The 17,946-nt window shown below is 40.1% G+C and overlaps 3 protein-coding genes across 4 annotated transcripts; 2 read left to right on the forward strand and 1 right to left on the reverse strand.

Moving 5' to 3' along the window:
• The first annotated feature begins 411 nt into the window (after positions 1-411).
• On the forward strand, positions 412-5,334 carry hnrnpab (heterogeneous nuclear ribonucleoprotein A/B). Its single transcript, XM_005795321.3, has 9 exons — positions 412-513; positions 984-1,186; positions 2,541-2,709; positions 3,151-3,309; positions 3,412-3,543; positions 3,639-3,729; positions 3,828-3,983; positions 4,092-4,177; positions 4,600-5,334. The coding sequence occupies exons 2-8, from the start codon at positions 999-1,001 to the stop codon at positions 4,160-4,162; spliced, it is 966 nt and encodes a 321-aa protein (XP_005795378.1). The 5' UTR covers positions 412-513; positions 984-998; the 3' UTR covers positions 4,163-4,177; positions 4,600-5,334.
• On the reverse strand, positions 4,765-10,393 carry phykpl (5-phosphohydroxy-L-lysine phospho-lyase). The gene is made up of 12 exons (XM_005795320.3): positions 10,150-10,393; positions 9,933-10,051; positions 9,413-9,572; positions 9,260-9,334; positions 9,091-9,178; positions 8,882-8,998; positions 8,659-8,741; positions 8,354-8,579; positions 8,015-8,169; positions 7,268-7,357; positions 6,777-6,910; positions 4,765-6,158 (listed from the first exon to the last, which is right to left on the reverse strand). The coding sequence occupies exons 1-12, from the start codon at positions 10,206-10,208 to the stop codon at positions 6,115-6,117; spliced, it is 1,350 nt and encodes a 449-aa protein (XP_005795377.1). The 5' UTR covers positions 10,209-10,393; the 3' UTR covers positions 4,765-6,114.
• A 407-nt stretch (positions 10,394-10,800) lies between these two features.
• On the forward strand, positions 10,801-16,407 carry LOC102236126 (protein FAM53C-like). 2 transcript variants are annotated; one of them, XM_023328145.1, is made up of 6 exons: positions 10,804-10,837; positions 12,115-12,189; positions 12,608-12,858; positions 12,947-13,007; positions 13,085-13,905; positions 15,173-16,407. In XM_023328145.1, the coding sequence occupies exons 3-6, from the start codon at positions 12,775-12,777 to the stop codon at positions 15,425-15,427; spliced, it is 1,221 nt and encodes a 406-aa protein (XP_023183913.1). In that variant the 5' UTR covers positions 10,804-10,837; positions 12,115-12,189; positions 12,608-12,774; the 3' UTR covers positions 15,428-16,407. The 2 variants fall into 2 exon arrangements, with proteins under 2 accessions (XP_005795537.1, XP_023183913.1); XM_005795480.3 differs by lacking the exon at positions 12,115-12,189 and having other exon boundaries at positions 10,801-10,837.
• The last annotated feature ends 1,539 nt before the right edge of the window (positions 16,408-17,946 follow it).

Below are 17,946 nucleotides of genomic sequence, written 5' to 3' on the forward strand. Positions count from 1 at the left end.
CATTTTCAATCCATATATGCATATCATCATCATCGGCTTTATGAAAGACACAAATAGATCCATTTTAATTACAGTTTATTTGCCCCGTCTTGATTTGCTTTCTCTTTACTCTTACAGTGCGGTTGATATAATGTCAACACCTTATTGGTTTGTGCCTTTTGTCAAATGAAATTGATTATGTTGATGTATTTTGTAAGTTTTCATGTTAAAAAAAAAAAAACAATAGGGATGGCTTTTTCACTTCTTCTCCGGGGAACTCATTTCCAGCAGTTCAAAAAGGTTCATCGAGTTCCTTCCTGTGTTGTAAGAGGGCGTTAACGACTCTGTGAAAGAAGAAAAAAAAGCACCGTTTATGATTGGTCCGCGCTGGGAGTGACAGTCAAATGTAACCAATCAGATGGCTCCTTTGCATAAATGCATTTTTCCCCCCTTTGCCGCTTCTAAAAAACCAACCACGAGTTGTCGTCGTGTGGGAGAATCCATCTTGAAGAGAGCTCCTCGGCCGTACGACCAGTAAGTACACCTTCGTTTCTCTCCTAACATGCTTGTATTTGATATTGACAGATATCGCATAGTTTGTTGTGTATTTTTTTCCAACTGTTCAATGTTTTCGAGCGCAATGAAATAAATGCTGCATCGCAATAATGGCCTACATTTCGCGCAGCACGGCCTCAGACTTACGTAATTGCGAATTTCGGTTCAGACTTTTATCAGTATGATTCCGAAGGTTTTCTAATCTTTGCTACCAGACGGGCAGCACTACAGATGGTAGGTGGCAGCTCTTTAATGCCACGAAACGAGCCATTAAAATGTCAGTCAGACGGTCTTCCTGTGTGAGTGCATGAAGCGCAGTGTCGCCGGTCAAAATGGTGGGAAAAGCGTAAATTGGCATCTAGTAAATGGCGAAGCGCGCAAGGGCTGACTGTTTGTGAAAGAGTCGCTTCATGAAGCAACTCATTGCGTACCGTCTCTGTGCTTTCTAGGTATAGTAGTTCAAAATGTCTGAGGCAGAGCAGCAGTACATGGAGACGTCGGAAAACGGCCACGAAGCGGAGGACGATTTTAACGGAGGAGGAAACGACGGCAGCGCCGAAAATGACTGCGGACAAGGTGCGGAGACCGATCCGGACGGGAACTCGCAGGACGGCGGCCAGATCGACGCCAGCAAGGGCGAAGAAGATGCTGGGTGAGTTTAGATAGATATTTTAGGGATTTTCTAGCTTAAAAGGTAGCCGTAAAAAGCACTGTTGCTTTCCTACTGTGCCTCTTTGTTCAGCCGGCCTTTTGTTGGCGCCATGTGCCGAGTGGAGGGAGGGGGATGGGCGTTACAGCAGACATTAAACCATTCAATACTAGCTGATGAAAGATTACAGCTACATGTCTGATATTCTGCCCAAATCCAAACTTTTAATTTCTTGAAACGTAATCGTAAACGTACTCTAAAGCTTCATCTAAGTGTGCCCCCTCCCCCATGTGTTGCTGGATCAACAGATGTGCTGGAACATAGTGTACATAATGTATATTTTTCCCCGCCCCCTCTTCCTAGGACAATTCCTGCTATCTACGTGAGCGAGCACTGTGTAAATTATTAAACAAAAAGGGTCAAAACCTGAGAACTGTTTCTCAAGGAAGTTTTAATATCAGAGAAAGATAAGTAAATAAAACAGAATCTATTTTTGTGTGAAAGAATTTGAGAAGTTTTGCTTCCCCTTATTAAATCTTCTGTTAACTGTTACTAACCAAGTTTAATTCCATTAGCCACACCCTTGCCTTATTAATGCCAAGATGGTGGAATTAGGAAATTACTTAAATTAGCATACTAAATCTGAGTATCACTAACTTAAACACAGGGGGGCAAAAAACCCCAAAGCACTGAAAGCTTCACTTGCCTCCCAACACAAGCGATAAATGGCATCCACAAGTTCTTATTAACCAAAAGACATATTTACGATCCCCCCAAGATTGCTGGAGTGATGTTTTGTGGACTGACTAAACTAAAGAGAAACTGAAAGGTGCGTGTCACATCTGTTGTAGACATTAGCACATAGCATTTCAGGAATGGATCTTGCTGCCAAACCTGGTGGTGGTTGTGTGATGGCCTGGAGCTACTTTGGTGCTGATTGTCATGATTCATAAATCATAGCAATCAGGAATTTCCATGATTTATGAATCAATGAATTTTGTCTTTTACTAAAACACTTGGTTAGAAAACCAGCCATTGGTTTGATTATAAATAATTTTCTTATTTATATTTTTATAAATATTTATACTTCTATTTACATTGGTATCGGTGTAATGTCAGCCACGCAGAGTAGAATGAATGGGGAAGAAATGTTCATTTCCTGGCAAATTTGATGGTCTTTAGTGGAAAGGTAAAGTGACCGAAAGCATATCTGTAATATGGAGTGCTTAAATGTTTGACAAATCTGACCTCTTATTTATTTTTGTGGAAATGTGGTCCAAGTTTAAGCCAAATCCTCTATTCACTGTAATTCACACTGTGTATTTGGCTAACTATGTTTGTTTTATTTTGTTTTCAGCAAAATGTTTGTTGGCGGGCTAAGCTGGGACACAAGCAAAAAGGATCTGAAGGATTACTTCTCAAAGTTTGGAGAGGTGACAGACTGCACTATTAAGATGGACCAGCAGACGGGCCGGTCAAGGGGATTTGGCTTCATTCTCTTTAAGGACTCAGCGAGTGTAGACAAGGTAAGGAAGGACACAAGATGCGTTCTACTAGAATTAATGCAAGACATTTTAGAATCACTAATTTAAATTTAACGCCTGCTTCAATTATAAAAACACTTTAACTTACATTTGTGTTTTTAACCTGGCATGAGTCCATTGCTTCTACATCAGTGTTATCTAACTTGAACACATTTAAACAACAAATGGGGCAACTACACAATGAATTTTGATAACCAGCTGTTGAAATGTACTAGTAAATAAAGCTGTTGGTGGCAGACAGTATAACAAACACCTGTTGATTTATATTGCCTCAAAAATACTCAAATGAACCAATTCCAGAAACAGATTATTTGCTATGGGGAAGGGGGAATATCATAAATCTAAAATACAAGCAATGTTCTTTGTGGAAGTGCTTGTGTGATTTCCAGGTTGCAATTAACGTCAAATGTTCGTCTTTTGTAGGTTCTTGAGCAGAAGGAGCACAGGTTAGATGGCAGACAGATTGACCCCAAGAGAGCCATGGCCATGAAGAAGGAGCCAGTAAAGAAAATCTTTGTTGGAGGCCTTAACCCGGATACCGCCAAGGAAGTCATCGAAGAATACTTCGGGACCTTTGGAGAGGTACAACGAGTATTCTGTTGACTTCAGATGGTTGAGAATGTAAGCAAGCATGAAATTGCTGGCTGCTTCACAAAGTATTTTTTTATTTCATTTTTTTTGTAGATTGAGACCATTGAACTCCCACAAGATCCAAAGACTGAGAAGAGGAGAGGATTTGTATTTATTACGTATAAAGAGGAGCCTTCTGTCAAGAAGGTTATGGAGAAGAAGTACCATACCGTCGGTGGAAGCAAGGTAAACCCGATGACAGATTACTGGTGATTGGTGTCAGGTGGCTACGTTTTAAAAAATGTCCCTCCTCTCAAAAACATGTGCTATTGTTTTTACAGTGTGAAATAAAAATTGCCCAGCCCAAAGAGGTCTACATGCAGCAGCAGTACGGTGCCCGGGGATACGGAGGCCGTGGCAGGGGACGTGGAGGTGAGGCATTTCATCACATTTGATGAAACCTCGTTCTCTTTATAGCTACATCTGCTCTGAAACTGAGTTGTGACAAAGGCCTCACCTATTGTTTCTAGGCCAGGGCCAGAACTGGAATCAAGGATACAACAACTACTGGAACCAGGGATACAACCAGGGCTATGGTTATGGACAGCAGGGCTATGGATACGGTGGCTATGGCAACTATGACTACTCTGCTGGTTATTACGGCTATGGGGGTGGCTACGATTACAGTAAGCGATAAGTGCCCCCAGGGAAAGACACTGAATGAGAGAAACTTTATTTTCTTGGTCCTCCTTGTTGTACAGAAGAACTCAGTCCCTTTTTCTCTTGTCCTCCAGACCAGGGCAATACAAGCTATGGGAAAACTCCAAGACGTGGAGGCCACCAGAGTAGCTACAAGCCATACTGATCACACGTAGTGCAGGTATGCATTCTTGCATCATCCGTGGTAGTATGAGATCGTAGCTATAACCATTAGTGCCTTTTGGCCCCACAAAGAGCTCCATCTACACTAAATCCATTCAACCATTGTGGTGGGGTTATAGTAGGGCGTGATGAGGGGTCTGGGATCATTAAAGATGGATTCATTCCACCTGTCTGCCATCTTGAGATGCATCTCTACAAAGCCTACTTGATCAGTAAGGATTTGTGGTGGTCCAGAAAAGAAATGAGGACTGATCTGATCAGCTAGCAGCCGTGTCCCCTGCCCGCCCCTTTCCCGTCCCAAAATGTTTGTCATTCACTTTATTTGTCGAACTCATTCATGCACCTGTCTGTCTCTGTGTTACTGCATGCCACGCTCGGTTAATTCTCAGTAACGTAAAGCACCGTGTTTTTCCTCCTAAGGTCTAAAGTAAATAAGAAAAAGAGATCCATGGTCTGACCACAGCGAACATGGGCTCTGGCTTTTCCTTTGGAGTTGGCAGAAATTTGGACTCATGCTCCATTTGTACAGATCAAGTGAGGAACTGGGGAAGCAAATGTCACTTTTCCACTTTTTTTTTTCTTTTATTTTATATTGTTTTGTGTCCATTTACATTTCCAGTGATGGAAGTGTTATTTTTACTGTACTTTTTGGTACCCTTTTTGAATCTAATGTATTGTATGGTTGTATTTTTACATGTCGACTGGAATTACAGACGAGCAGGAGCAAAGGGCTTTGAAAAGCTCTCAAATAAAACAATATTGCTTTTTTGTTCTGTGTGTTTCTAGATTTTTAGTTATGTTCTCCCATGCTGAGTGTTGGAAATGAATTGCATGGCTTCAGATGTGGGGATGAGGTGATTTAAAAAGGGATTTACACTAATCAAAGGGTTCTTTAAAAAATGTCAAGTGAGTGCTATGGGGACTTGTAGAAAACAACAACCAGCATTTATTTCAATTTTGTTTTATTTCTTTGTTTTTTTTGCTTTTAAGGAAGTTTCTCCCCACCATGTCTGCAATTTTTAAGTGGCTTTATTAGTGTTATTCAACTTGAACGCAAGCCTGTTATAATGTAAGAGGGTAACCCCTCTGTCACTGGAAACTCATTCCTCTAGTGTCTTGGGCAAATTGATAGAAATAAAAATTTGGTTTATATTACACATGGATCTTTTGGTTATTTTTTTGTAAAGTTAATGTTAACTGTCCTGTTTAATGTACTGTTAATGGTAAATTGGCTTGCATGTTTTGCTTCGACATCTCCTCGGATTCCTGTTTGGGGAGATGTGGCAGAGGGCTTCTCTACCTGTTAATACCCAACGGCACTTAATGTGAACCTGGAACACTTGAGCTTTTGTAACAATGTATCCATCAGTTAAAGATGGTCTGGTAAGTGCTTAACTGGGCCTACTGTGTATTGATGACATGTTTTGGATACGTATGATGAAGCTGCATTATTTAAATTATGGCTGCTGTGGGCAAAAGAACAGGCAATGCGATTAAGAATTTAAACTTTTATTTCCATGATTTAGAGTTGACATTTTTCTTTTAATTTACAAAAAGGTTATATGATCGGTAATGATGTCAGAGGAAAGATTGATCACATGTTCTGCAAAAATCTATACCATGAATTTGATGCTGAACACCCAAAACAATATTTTACCATGAAAATGTAGCTTCAATAGAACTCAACGCCCAAATCCTTTACAATGCATTTCCATTGGGCTTTGACCCACAGTTTATACTTGATGTACCAGAAAAGTCTTGAAGTCCCACAGCAGTCAGTGTTTGGGGGGAAATGCCACCTCTGAAATGACCTGCTAGCCTGTCAGATCTGCAGCAGCCTGAAGTGTGGATATCTCTACCTCTGAACAACTTCATGAATGTGACATCTTGACAATGTTGAATGCAATTAAAGGTTTTCTACAGGTTTGGCAAACTTTAGATGTCTTCATTTTCCAGTTTGAGATTCTTGGCCTCCATATCTGTGAAGAGGAAAACCAATATAAATCACTTATAGCAGATCAATTTATTCTGAAGGCTTTCTTTTCCTCTGTGTTAACATTACTGGTAAACAGGTGTATCTCAACTAGATAACAGTGAAAGTTCATTAAAATGGTGAAACCTCAGTGAATCCAGCAATACAGTTAAACTTCAGTTAATTTAAATGATAGGACACAGGCGGATGCCCTTCATGTTGCACTGCATTGATTCAGTAATTCATGCAAAAAGATTTATTCTACATACCAACTTAATATAAACTGATTTTCTGATTAACTGGATCAGAATTTTATTAGCTGCAAGCCACAATCGTCAAAACTGACATTTGAAATTGGTCATTGTGTAATCTGTAGAACTTTTAAAATCAATCCCTGCAATGGCTTGATGAACCTGTATAAAGATCAGTGTCACACTGATTTTACTCTTAGTGCAATGCATCTTTTATGTTGCGCAAAATAACGTGGCCGATGTCAGAACTGCCCCTATTCTAGGGAAATGCTGTAATGTATGCAGTTAGCCTGTTTGCCGACCTTCAGTAAATGAGCTGTTGGTTTACATAACATGTTTACTGCTAATGTAGAAGTGGAGCTTGTGCTACAAACCAGTGAGGATGCGGTCAATGCACTGAACAACCAGCTCTGCGTCTTCCAAACTGAAGCACATGGGAGGCTTAAACTTCAAGACATTTTCCCAGGGGCCATCTGTGCTAACACAGATTCGATCCTCTTCCTTTAACCTGGTATAAAGAGGACATCAAATGACTCAGATGAAGGTTAAAATACGACAGCACAGTCAGCTCTTTGTTGGTATTCCTTTTATACTCAGGAGGATCCAGAAAAATCTATTTGCAATTCCTACTTTTCGATTTGTTAAATCAGTTTCGCACAGTTCAATTTCTGATACTAACCTTGTTGCCACTGTTTAAAAACAAAACAAAACTGTAAATCCATTACTGATGTAAATTATTAATAATTTGCTTAGTCATTAAGCACAATAATAGGCAAACTCCATTTAGCTCTCCAACTTTCATCTGAAACATGTTTTAAGTAGAGAGCCAATTATCAGGTACATGGAAGACAGCATCATTCCATACCTCTTTACCACCCACGCTGCAGTTTTAGTGGCAGGAGTTTTAGTTTGTCTGTCTGTAACCAGCTCTAGTCCAACAAACAAGCCGACCCCGCTAAAAGTAAAAAAGCAGAAACAGTCATTTTAGACAAGAGGCGGGGGTAAACACAGCGACATTCCTAAAGGGAATTTAGTGATCCTCATCCTAATCTGTGTTTGATCTGTGGGAGGAAGCTGGAGTACCCAGAGAGAACCCACACATGACCCAGTAGCTATCCAATTTAGCAGTTAGATATTCTGAAAGAACGCACAACATTTTCTCATGATCAGTAAAGATGATTCTACAAAGTGTTAAAGCTGGGAACTTAAAAAAAACAACAACAAAAAACATGTCAATTTCCTTCTATTTCACAAAAAATTCCCAGTACGATATACTGAAGTTTATGGATACTGCGTGACAAATTGTGAGAAAGTTAAGTGTTATAAATACTTTTGAAAAGTAATTGTTGAACTTCTGGTTGGTGTAAATGAAATCTGACTTGTCTTTAGATTCTCTGCTTAGCAGAAGACAGATGAAGCACAGATGTTTTAAAAAAATAGCTTATGTAACTTCGATTTGAAGTTATAATTGTACAGTTGGTACTGTGCAACAGTTTTATGGTATGAAATGTAAAGCAGGCATTGTGCAACTAAATGTGTGTTATTAGTCGTAGAAGACATTTTATTGTTGTACGTCCAAACAGTGAGAAAATGGAAGAATATGTACCCTTACCGGACATCTCCAATTATTTCATGTCTTTGTTGTAGTTTCTTTAGCAAATCTTTGAGATGTGCTCCCACCCTTATAGCATTTCCTCTTAGATCTTCCTTCTCAATCACATCAAGAACTGCCAAGCCAATGGCACATGACACTGGATTGCCTCCAAACTGCAATATAATAGAGACATTTCATAAAATCAATACAAAGCTCTTTCAAATAGGAATAAACACTACCTAAATGGACATATTCATCTGACATCTGTTAGGAAAGCAGTCTTAATGGCATCTTTGCGTCTTTCTAAAAATGTAAGTTAGTAAGATGGTTGTCACTATAACATTTCTGAATGATCACCGTATTGAAGTACTCCACTCCATTAGCAGTGAAAGCTCCGGCTATCTCCACAGTAGTTGCCACACATGCCAGAGGATGGCCGTTACCCATCGGCTTCCCCATGGTCACGATATCTGGGCAGAAATCCTCTCCCTCAAGCTGGAAAGCCCAAAAATGAGTCCCAGTTCGTCCAAAACCTGTCTGAACTTCGTCTACAACAAATACTCCACCAGCGGAGCGCACGTATCTGTGGAGGGTAAAAGTAAAGAGTCACCATCCTATCTGGACTGGGGCAAAGATACATCAGCAAGTAGATCCGTACTGACTCTGCGACTTTAGAGAAGTATCCTTGGGGCAAGATGATTTGTCCCCCAACACTGGGTAAGGACTCGGCAAAGAAGGCCGCAATCTAAGGTAGAAAGAGTAATAAACATAACATAAAGGGCATATATTTGTGTTGTTCACTGTAAACAGGCAATGTTTAGATTAGTAAATCTTTAAAATATTGCCTGTTTTACCACTGAAACATGAAGAGGGACTAAAATGTACCTTTCGACCTTTTTTATTGATTTCCTCTACCAAGTGTTTTACTGTATCAGCATAAGCTTGGCCTGGATTGGGATGCTCCTCTCTATATATGCCTCTGTAGGTGTCAGGTAAGGGAGCCTGGGAGGACAAATTGCAATATCTCAGACAAGCAGAAATACAATGTTTTTCTTTTAAAGTTTGCATACTAAGAGTTGTATATATTTACACACCACATGAACCCATTCTTTCTGCCCTGCCAGTTTCCGGAACTTGTAAGGACTAATGTCGATGAGTGACTTTAGATGCCCATGGTATGCACTGGTGTGGAAGGAATGTTTATTATATTCAAAAGGCGTGTTGTTTTTCTGTAATGTGTTGCTCAGGAGTTAAGATTCTTACTGATCTAGCACTACAACGTCCTCATGTTGGGTGTACTGCTCTGCCAGGCGGAGGGCTAGATCGTTGGCCTCTGACCTGTCAGAGAAGCGAATTTGATCACTGACATGTTACTTCTGGGATGTGATTCAGTGAAGCTTCAGATAGATATTTTACCCAGAGTTCACAAAATAGAAGACAGACAGTTTCTTGGGCAAGGTTGCTGCCAGGCGATCTGCATACAGGACTATGTTGTCATGGAGAAAGCGTGTATTTGCATTCAGGAGGTCCATTTGAACCGTAGCAGTCTTTGTTATAGCGGGGTGACAATGTCCCACTGCCGGAAACACAATTAACAGTTAACACTGACTTGCACTGGTTTACTTTATTCTTTACAAGCTTCAATAATAATTTATCTACTGTGATTGTATGTGTGCATAATTAAGAAGTAGAAGGAAGAGAATAAATAGTTTTCAGGGGACAGGGCTGTTTGTGTTTTGTTTTATTTTTTACAAAAAATAAAATATGAAAATTGTACCATACATTTATATTTAGTACCCTTTACTCCACAAGTCTGTGAATGAGGAAATACTTTTGACAAAACTTTTAAAAATTACATTAGAGGGATTCCTGCCACCAGGTGACAGTAGTACAACGTGTATAGAAAAGATCAACATACAGAAATGTAAAACTTTACCATGTTGGACGTTACTGATGCAATCCAGATAGCGTTTGCCATTTTCATCAAACAGATACTGTCCTCTTGCTTTTACTATCTTCACAGGGTCTTCTGAATAGAAGAGTCTGCACGACTGACTATGATTAAAAAAAAGCACAAGTCAGCGGTGAACTACGTAGAATATTACCCATTACCAACAATAAATTAAAACATTAAGAGCTTTGATTTTACATACCCAATTAACCGCTGCCTCATTTCGAGGGTTTCTTCTTTCCTGAATCTTTCCTCAGCCATGTCTTCTCTTGTTTCGTCAGTTATACACACACAAAGCAACTATTGAAGCAATGAACGGTTTGCTACATACCCACAGCTATCGAATGTAATGATTCATTTCATTAAACTATTTAACAAAACATTCTGCCATCGCCAGTGGTGTGCAAAGTCAAAACAGCCACCGCACATGCGCAGATGCCCAGTTGGTGTTTTACGTTAACCCAGTTTTGACAAAGGCATGTTTTTACGAACAAATTCTTGTACGCTAATTAAAAAGAATGTTCGTGTTGTTAGTTTTTTAATGGCATACAAGAAAACAGAGAGATTTCGAGTAAGTTTAAAAATTGTTCTGTACCTTTAATTCGAACGGTATAACTTTTGAGATGTTAGGGGCCGACGTGTAAAAACGGTGTTTTTACACGGTAATAACTTTTGTTATGTTTGTTACTCTAAAAATACCAAACGTAATGTGTAATCAGAATAATCGTGTGCTACATTTTGCTTCATTAGTTTGCTAAAAGTCATTTTGGTGAAACATTGTCCGGATACGTTCTTTTGCATTGGTATCGCCCAAAGGCTATAAATACCCTGCGACTCAGTCGCTCGCTTGGCCGTGCTGGTTTCGGTTGCTAAGGAACCACAGAAAGCAGGTAATGCATCAGGTCAGCTGTAGCTTGCTAGCTCTTAGAGCGGCTGCGTGACCGAGTTATGAGCCGGTAAATTCAGGAACAGCGTGTTTTCACAGTCTTGGTAAACTATGTCAGCGAATGAACGGTTCTCTGTTGGTAGTAAATGGTTGAGGTGGAAGAAATGACACCAGTCATTGAAGTTGGCACACTTGTTATCCTATAAGCTTGCTAACGTAACCGGCTAATAACTTGATGTCTCACGGTCTGCATCGTGTTAAGCTAGCTTGCTGCCCAGCTACAATGTGTAGTAGATTTACCCAGAAAAAAAAAATCTATCAACTGCATAAAGTCTATACTGCAGTTCGTATCAGAGATCGATTTTAGCTATCGGATCCGTTTTTCTTAAGAAATGAGCGACCTGCGCCACCACGTTAAAAAGCTGATATCTCTGGATATTATTAAACACCCCAAATTACATTTACGTATGAAGTATCTTTTTAATTCTTCTACACATCTATCACGATTTTAAACACACGCTGTTGTTGTTAAGTGTATGTTCAAACTTGCTGATCTAATGAATTATGTGCTAACTTTGAATTAGCTGATGATTGCTTGCAGCAATGTCTTTTTTGTCGTTTTTTTTTCCCAGAGCTGTTGCCACATGATTAGGTCTGGTGAAACCTTTTGACTTGTGGCATGTGGAACCAGGCTAGCAATGTAGCACCTAGGTTTGTCATGAGATGGCAGGCGGTGGAGGCCAAATTACAAAGTCAGCAGTGTTGTAAAGTTTCATTAGCAGTGAATGTCACTAAATGATTTTATTATGACTATGGAAGTTTAAAGTATTTACACAGAAACGGTTTATTCTGTCTCTGTTGGCACTAGTTTAGGCACTAAATGTACTTTAGCCTTTGCACTCTTAAAACACCAGGGTAAATGCTACAAGGCCATGCTTTATTTCAATTCAACTGCCATATTGGTTTTTTTCAAATTTACTTTTAGTTTGAGAAGTTGCTTGAAGATTTGTCGAATTTCTGTTCTTGTGCCAACATAAATTAATCTTTAGGAAAAGAAGTTGTTTCATTGACACTCAGTGGTTTAAAACTTGTACTAAAAGGTGACATGGAAGGAATGTGCTACCGAATAGGATGCACAGTCCCTTGTGGCCTACTGATTTTGCCTTGTTTTTTTTTTTTTTCAGTTTTAAGTGCATCTGTGCCACCTGGTCAGTTTTTCCTCCTTGCCTTGCAGAGATACTATGACATATTTCGAATCTGTGTCCCATTCATTTTCTACAGGCCCCCCACCCCATCCTTTCCTTTTTTGGATTCTCCCTCCCCCTTCCAAACTCTGCAGCACCACAACTCTTGGAAGTAATTTAAGTTTATTTTACCTAACCAACATGACTAGCCTTTACATCACTCCTTAGTTTTTCCACTTTTTACTCATTCTTAGATATCACTATTTTGAGTTCCTTGTTTTTTTTTTCTTTTGTTTTAATGGGCGTGCACGCTTTCTTTGATGGAATGTGAAGTACTCCTTTGTTCAGGGCCTCCTTATGTCCCCGTGTGCTCTCTGCCTTTGTGAACATGAACTTCTCCCTTTCATGTGTGAAGTGAATGACGCAGCTCACAGATCCCAGCTTAGATTTTGTGCAGAAATATGCATTTGACATTCATGCATTCTTTTCCCCTCTGTGTGGGTTTATTAAGATATTGTTTAATTGCACGTTCTCTGTTGTAACTGTTCTGGTTAATGATTGTTCCAATCTATGATTCTCTGTCCCTTCAGGTGGCATAGACATGAGAATGGTATAGTTAGAAGGCTGGTCAGTCTGGCTGGTTGAGGTGTGGAGGGGACACCACAGACCACGCCAGAGTTCTGACTGAAATTTTTTTTTTAAAAATCTCTACCCTCGGTGGATCTGCCGTCTCCATGCGTCTCCTTGGACTGCAATTATGGTTACACTTATCACAGAGCAGCTCTGTAAGCAGAGTTTAGAGGAACCTTATCACAAGGCTTTCACATTCAATGCCAGTGTGGTAAGTTGAGAAATAATGAACTCAAATGGCTTTGATGCAATTTAGTTGGGTATTGGTTTTGAAAGTTAAGTTGTTGCATTTGTTACAGTCTCTGCCTGCAGTGGGCTCAAGTCCAACCATTTCATGGAATTCTGGCAAAACAACGCAAGGTAAGTCAGAACAACATAGAAGATATGCTTTGACTGTTATGGTCACTAGTCTTATATCTTTGTTTTCTCACTATTAGAAGCCAGCTCAGACACACACCAGTCATGCAAAGCATATGTTTTGGCTGACTCGTGTGATCCTTGGCCCCGCTCGTGCTCTGGAGAGCCACTCCAGGGACTAGAGGTTTCCCTCACAAACAAATCCTTCCAAAGTTCCCCACCACCACCTCCAAAACGCCACTGCCGCTCCCTCTCTGTTCCAGAGGACCTGTCCCAGTGCCGCTCCACTTGGCACCCAAGCGCATCAAAGGTCTGGACTCCAGTAAAACGGGGCTGCCACAGTCGAGGAGCATCTAGTTCAGGCTCTGGAGCCAGTTCTTTGCTTCTTTGTGGTCCCAGTTCTTCCTTCACCTCCTCCTCTTTACACTCATCATCTAGCCCTAACTTCTTTAGTTTAGCACTGTCTTCTGACTCTTCTTTGTCCTGTGGATTCCCATGGGATCCCTGTGACACGTTGAAAGGTGCTTGCTCTGCCTCTCTTGCTACACCTTCCTCTTGCTCCTCTTCACCAGCCCCTCTGGTTTCTCACTCTATCCTGCACCGTCGCTTCTCCCTTTCCCCCGTGCACATTCAGATCGCCTCTGTGGCGTCCTTGCACCCTCCGCCTTCCCCAGCTCATGTTCTGGCACACAGCTTTTCTGGCCCAGAGCATCCTTCCCTGTGTCCATCTCCCACTTCAGCTTGCAGTACCCCATCCTGCTCCCGGCGGGACCTGCACCCCGCACTGCCACGATGCCACTCGCAGCCCTGCGACATGCGCAAACCCCGGCTGAAGAGGCGCCATGACCCAGATGTCCTTCCTTGCTCCCGGCCAGGGCTGGACTTCAGCAAAATGACACAGGTGAGGAAAGCAGGGACGCTACTGAAAGATTGTTCTGTCAGCTTCTTTCTCTTGCTCAAACCAATTGGGAGCACAGTGCGTTTTGCATGTTTGAGGTCATTTTTACACACTTTAATGTATTTGGGGATTTCACTTGACATCAACACAAAGTAGTGCTTAATTGTGAAGCAGATTTATTTATTTTAGCTAATCCAAAAGGTGTGATGTGTGTACTTGCGCTGCTTTGTGGTACTATTGTGAAAGCAATAAAGAACAATTTATTACTCCATTTTTAGGAAAGTTCACAGCTGCGACTGCAGGTCACAGGAATCATAGTCTCACAAACATCCATTTGTTTTTTTGTTTTCCTCAAATGCTTCTCTAGGACATGAGTCATATAAAGATGTGTGATTTGTATCACTAAACTGCACACAGTAACTGTTAATCGACCCATAGTTTCTCATTCACAACCCATAAATTGCGATAAATATAATTTTTGAACTGTTTATAAAAGAGAATTTTTTAATTTTATTTTTCTGGGAATTTAGAACTTTTGGGACTCCATAATGCCCAGATCAATGGCTGATTTGTTGAGTGAAATAAAACAAAACGATGTGCAATTTAATAACATTTAAGAGGAAAAAAACATTTGGGTTATTTTGTAAAGATTGTATTGCTACAACAGCAGTCAAAAAGATGAGTGAGTGTACATGTTTTAGGCATTAGACTCAGACAGGGAGTGTGTAAATTAAGCTCATATTAGGCCTTTGTTAAAGTGCTGACTGAAAAATTTCAGATTGGAAAAGCTGGACTCCAATAAAAATCCTATAGTCTCTAAGCAAACTATTTCAGATAAAAGAAAATAAAAAAAGAACGCTGACAATGCAGCACCCAGCGATCTGTCTGGGCCTGTTATAGTCAGAAGCGTTGATGCTTTTAAAACTATTTATGACTGACATCCAGTAATCTGCACACCCAGCATGCCACCATCTTGTTTCTCATAGGGACGCTACATTCAGGTGCATTATTTCCTCTCTCACCTGATGGACAATAGTTGATAGGTTTACAGTTGCACCAAACTCTACTTGATCGAATAGTGCTTCAGCAAAGCTCGTGAAAATATTTTATAACCCAACCGTCTCTCTAACTACATGCCGGACTTATCTGTGGTGTTCTTTGGTCCTCATAGAACAACATTTAAATGCACAGGCTTTTTAGTTTTCTGTTGTTCACCTCTGTTTGTGAGAATTTGTCTGGTGATTTTGTGAACCTTCTTTCTCCTGTGCAGATGGGTAATTACGAGAGCCTGGTGGGTGGAACAGGTGGTGGCATATTTCCAGTGTCTTCTCAGTCCGAGCAGCGCTTGGCCTTCTCCCCTGCTGAATTCCTGGGAAGAACCAGCATCGGTCCGCTGAGTGAAAGTGAAGAAGAAGAGGAGGAGGAGGAAGAAGAGTGTGAAAGAACTGTTTTAGCTGTTGGAAAAAAATTTATTTTTGAAAGAGACTGTACAGATTTGGACTTGAGCCTCATAGAAGAAAACTGACCATTAATTGGTGCTTACAGTAACTACTGTGTTCATAACCATGTAAAGCACACATGTTGGCTTCTGGCACAGCCTTTTGGGAACAACCTACTCTTACTGTCCTGAGTTAATGATTAAGAGCTAGGGAAGTTGGAGCCAATTTCCAGTTAGATTGCAGTGATTGTGTGTCAACTCGCTTCTCAGACTTTTACAAAAAACAAAAAAAGATTAGTGCCTGCCTGTTCAGCCCTCCTTATGGGAAAAGCGCATGAGCAAAGAAGCAGTTTTTCATGTGAGCAGCACACTTTTAACCATTTTGAATCAACATTAGTCTTAATGTTATTCACCACATCTCAGTTGTCTTTCACAGCCTGATTGACGCTGCACATGGAAGTGAACAAAAATGTTCTGCTTGGATCTGAATGATGCGCACAAGCCGTTTTGATGTTACTATGTGCATAAAAAAATCCATATCTTAGTGCTCTCCTGTATATTTAACAGGAAACATTCCAGAATCCACTGTACCTTTTTTTAATTCCCTGCTAAAATGCATCGGTTTTCAGCTTGTGCTCTTAAAATATGTTTGCTACAAAGGGAACTTTCTATTGTAATTGCTTAACTGATGAATAAGCAAGCCCCCCTCATCAAGAGTAATAATGATTATACTGTTAACCATGCCTTAAACCTAAAATATGGAGTCCTTGGTGCTCTGGACCCCTTTTTTCACAGCCAGACACATTTATGGTCTCTGTTTGCACTGATTTGGATATTTTTGAATGCCTGGCACATAAACTACAATAGCTAACTGAATAACTGAATCAGTGCTGCAGGTGGACTCCCTGTGGCACTCCATAATGTACTGTACCGCGGTGAAAGTGAGTGCACGTTTCCTCACCAGTCCTGAGTGTATGTGACCAAGGCTTGGAGTAATGCAGATGATTTGGTGGCCTTTCAGAAATGATCTTTCATGTTTTCAGGTGGAAAAAAAAAAAAAAAATCCTCTTGCACAATGTATGTATGAATAAAATTTAATATTTTTTTTCAAAGTTTTTTTTTGAAAAACTTTAGTTTTGTCTTCCAGTCAGCCATTAGAGCAAGGTACGATATGATCATTTGTGCCATCTAGTGGCTAAATTAAGTCTAGTCCAGGGTCAGTCCTGTAACCTTCAGATGTGTCCCTTCCTTGTCCTACTTGCTTGAATTAAATGGAAAAACTGCCTCACTACTAGTGTGCAGTATGGCCCTGCAGAGCTCTGCTGGTGAGCTAATATTGGATCCAGGTGTGCTGAAGCAGAGAGACTTCTAAAAGTTGCAGGAGACTGGCTCTTGACAAGTGGAGTTTGACACCACCGTTGGTAGTTTACAGATCCACGAGTGTCTTTGAAGTCGTGTTGCTTGTTTAAGTTAATATTTGGAACGGGTGTTTTACCTCAGTAGATAAAAAGACTGTTATTGACTGAGACCCTTATGTATTGATAAGATTCTTACTTGACAAAAAGTACCTGTTACTTTAATTTAGATTAAATTGGTTATTCCCACTTCTACTAAAATAGAACAGCTAAATATTAGCTTCCAAAACAGCTGAACTTCAGCTCATTGTAAAAAGGGAAATGTATGGAGTGGACAACCAAAGCAGCGTCATTCTGCACTCCACAAAGGCAAAGAAAACTTTGGTCACTCCAGGAATTTCTATTGCATTCTCCATAAAGGACTTTTAAGCACAAGGATGGCATGGCAGAAAGACTTGAACGGTTTGGAAACCATAGTTTATAAAGTCCTTGGTACACTTTGATGCAGCTAACAAGCTATGCCAAGCATAAATACAGAGGAGCATCAAGCAGGTTCAGTTTGTAGAGATGAAATTTAAAAAAGACTTCTTTTAAAATCAGAGCAACATGAAATTACAGAGGCAGTTTTTTTTAAGGAATGTAGCAATGGGCAAGCCTTTTATTTCTGCGCTCAGGAATAGGAGATTTAATGACTCACATTTGTCTCAAGCCACAGTTGTCTTGATGCCAGAAAAGCATGAAAAAAACTCTTCACAGATGGATACACTGTATATATAAGATATACAGTACAGACCAAAAGTTTGGACACACCTTCTCATTGAATTCAATGAGAAATGTGTCCAAACTTTTGGTCTGTACTGTATATAAATTATTAATCCAATATTTTGCTATGGCAGAAAAACATTGGTTTCCTAAATCTAAATTAATAAGTTAATTTGAATGACAAATATGTCAAAATGGATAATGTTAGAGAAATTAAATCTATTGTTTATGCTACAGTAGCTTATTGCAGTAAACAAGAGGTGGAGTACCCTGGACAAGCACACAAAGACCAAAAGGATAAACAACTATTCATGTACATATTCATATCTAAAGTCAATTTAGAGACCAATAAACCTGACAGTCATGTTTTTGGACTGTGGGAGGAAGATGGAGTACAGGGAGAGTACTCAAACTCTATGTAGAAAGCTCTTAGACCAAAAGCTTTCTCTCTGCAATGCAGTAGAGCACAACTGTGCCAAAACTTTTTCA

Source organism: Xiphophorus maculatus, chromosome 23 (genome assembly GCF_002775205.1).
Source record: "Xiphophorus maculatus strain JP 163 A chromosome 23, X_maculatus-5.0-male, whole genome shotgun sequence".
In the NCBI taxonomy this organism is placed as follows: domain Eukaryota; kingdom Metazoa; phylum Chordata; class Actinopteri; order Cyprinodontiformes; family Poeciliidae; genus Xiphophorus; species Xiphophorus maculatus.

Bases quoted from the DNA above. Each gene is read 5' to 3' on its own strand.
- hnrnpab (XM_005795321.3), top strand. From the start codon at position 999: ATGTCTGAGGCAGAGCAGCAGTACATGGAGACGTCGGAAAACGGCCAC. The intron at 3,310-3,411 runs GTACAACGAGTA...TTTTTTTTGTAG, and splicing joins ACTTCGGGACCTTTGGAGAG to ATTGAGACCATTGAACTCCC. The intron at 3,984-4,091 runs GTAAGCGATAAG...CTTGTCCTCCAG, and splicing joins TGGGGGTGGCTACGATTACA to ACCAGGGCAATACAAGCTAT.
- phykpl (XM_005795320.3), bottom strand. From the start codon at position 10,208: ATGGCTGAGGAAAGATTCAGGAAAGAAGAAACCCTCGAAATGAGGCAG. The intron at 8,742-8,881 runs GTACATTTTAGT...TTTCTACCTTAG, and splicing joins TCAATAAAAAAGGTCGAAAG to ATTGCGGCCTTCTTTGCCGA. The intron at 8,170-8,353 runs GTGATCATTCAG...ATTATATTGCAG, and splicing joins GAGTGGAGTACTTCAATACG to TTTGGAGGCAATCCAGTGTC.
- LOC102236126 (XM_005795480.3), top strand. From the start codon at position 12,775: ATGGTTACACTTATCACAGAGCAGCTCTGTAAGCAGAGTTTAGAGGAA. The intron at 13,008-13,084 runs GTAAGTCAGAAC...TCTCACTATTAG, and splicing joins TTCTGGCAAAACAACGCAAG to AAGCCAGCTCAGACACACAC. The intron at 13,906-15,172 runs GTGAGGAAAGCA...TCTCCTGTGCAG, and splicing joins ACTTCAGCAAAATGACACAG to ATGGGTAATTACGAGAGCCT.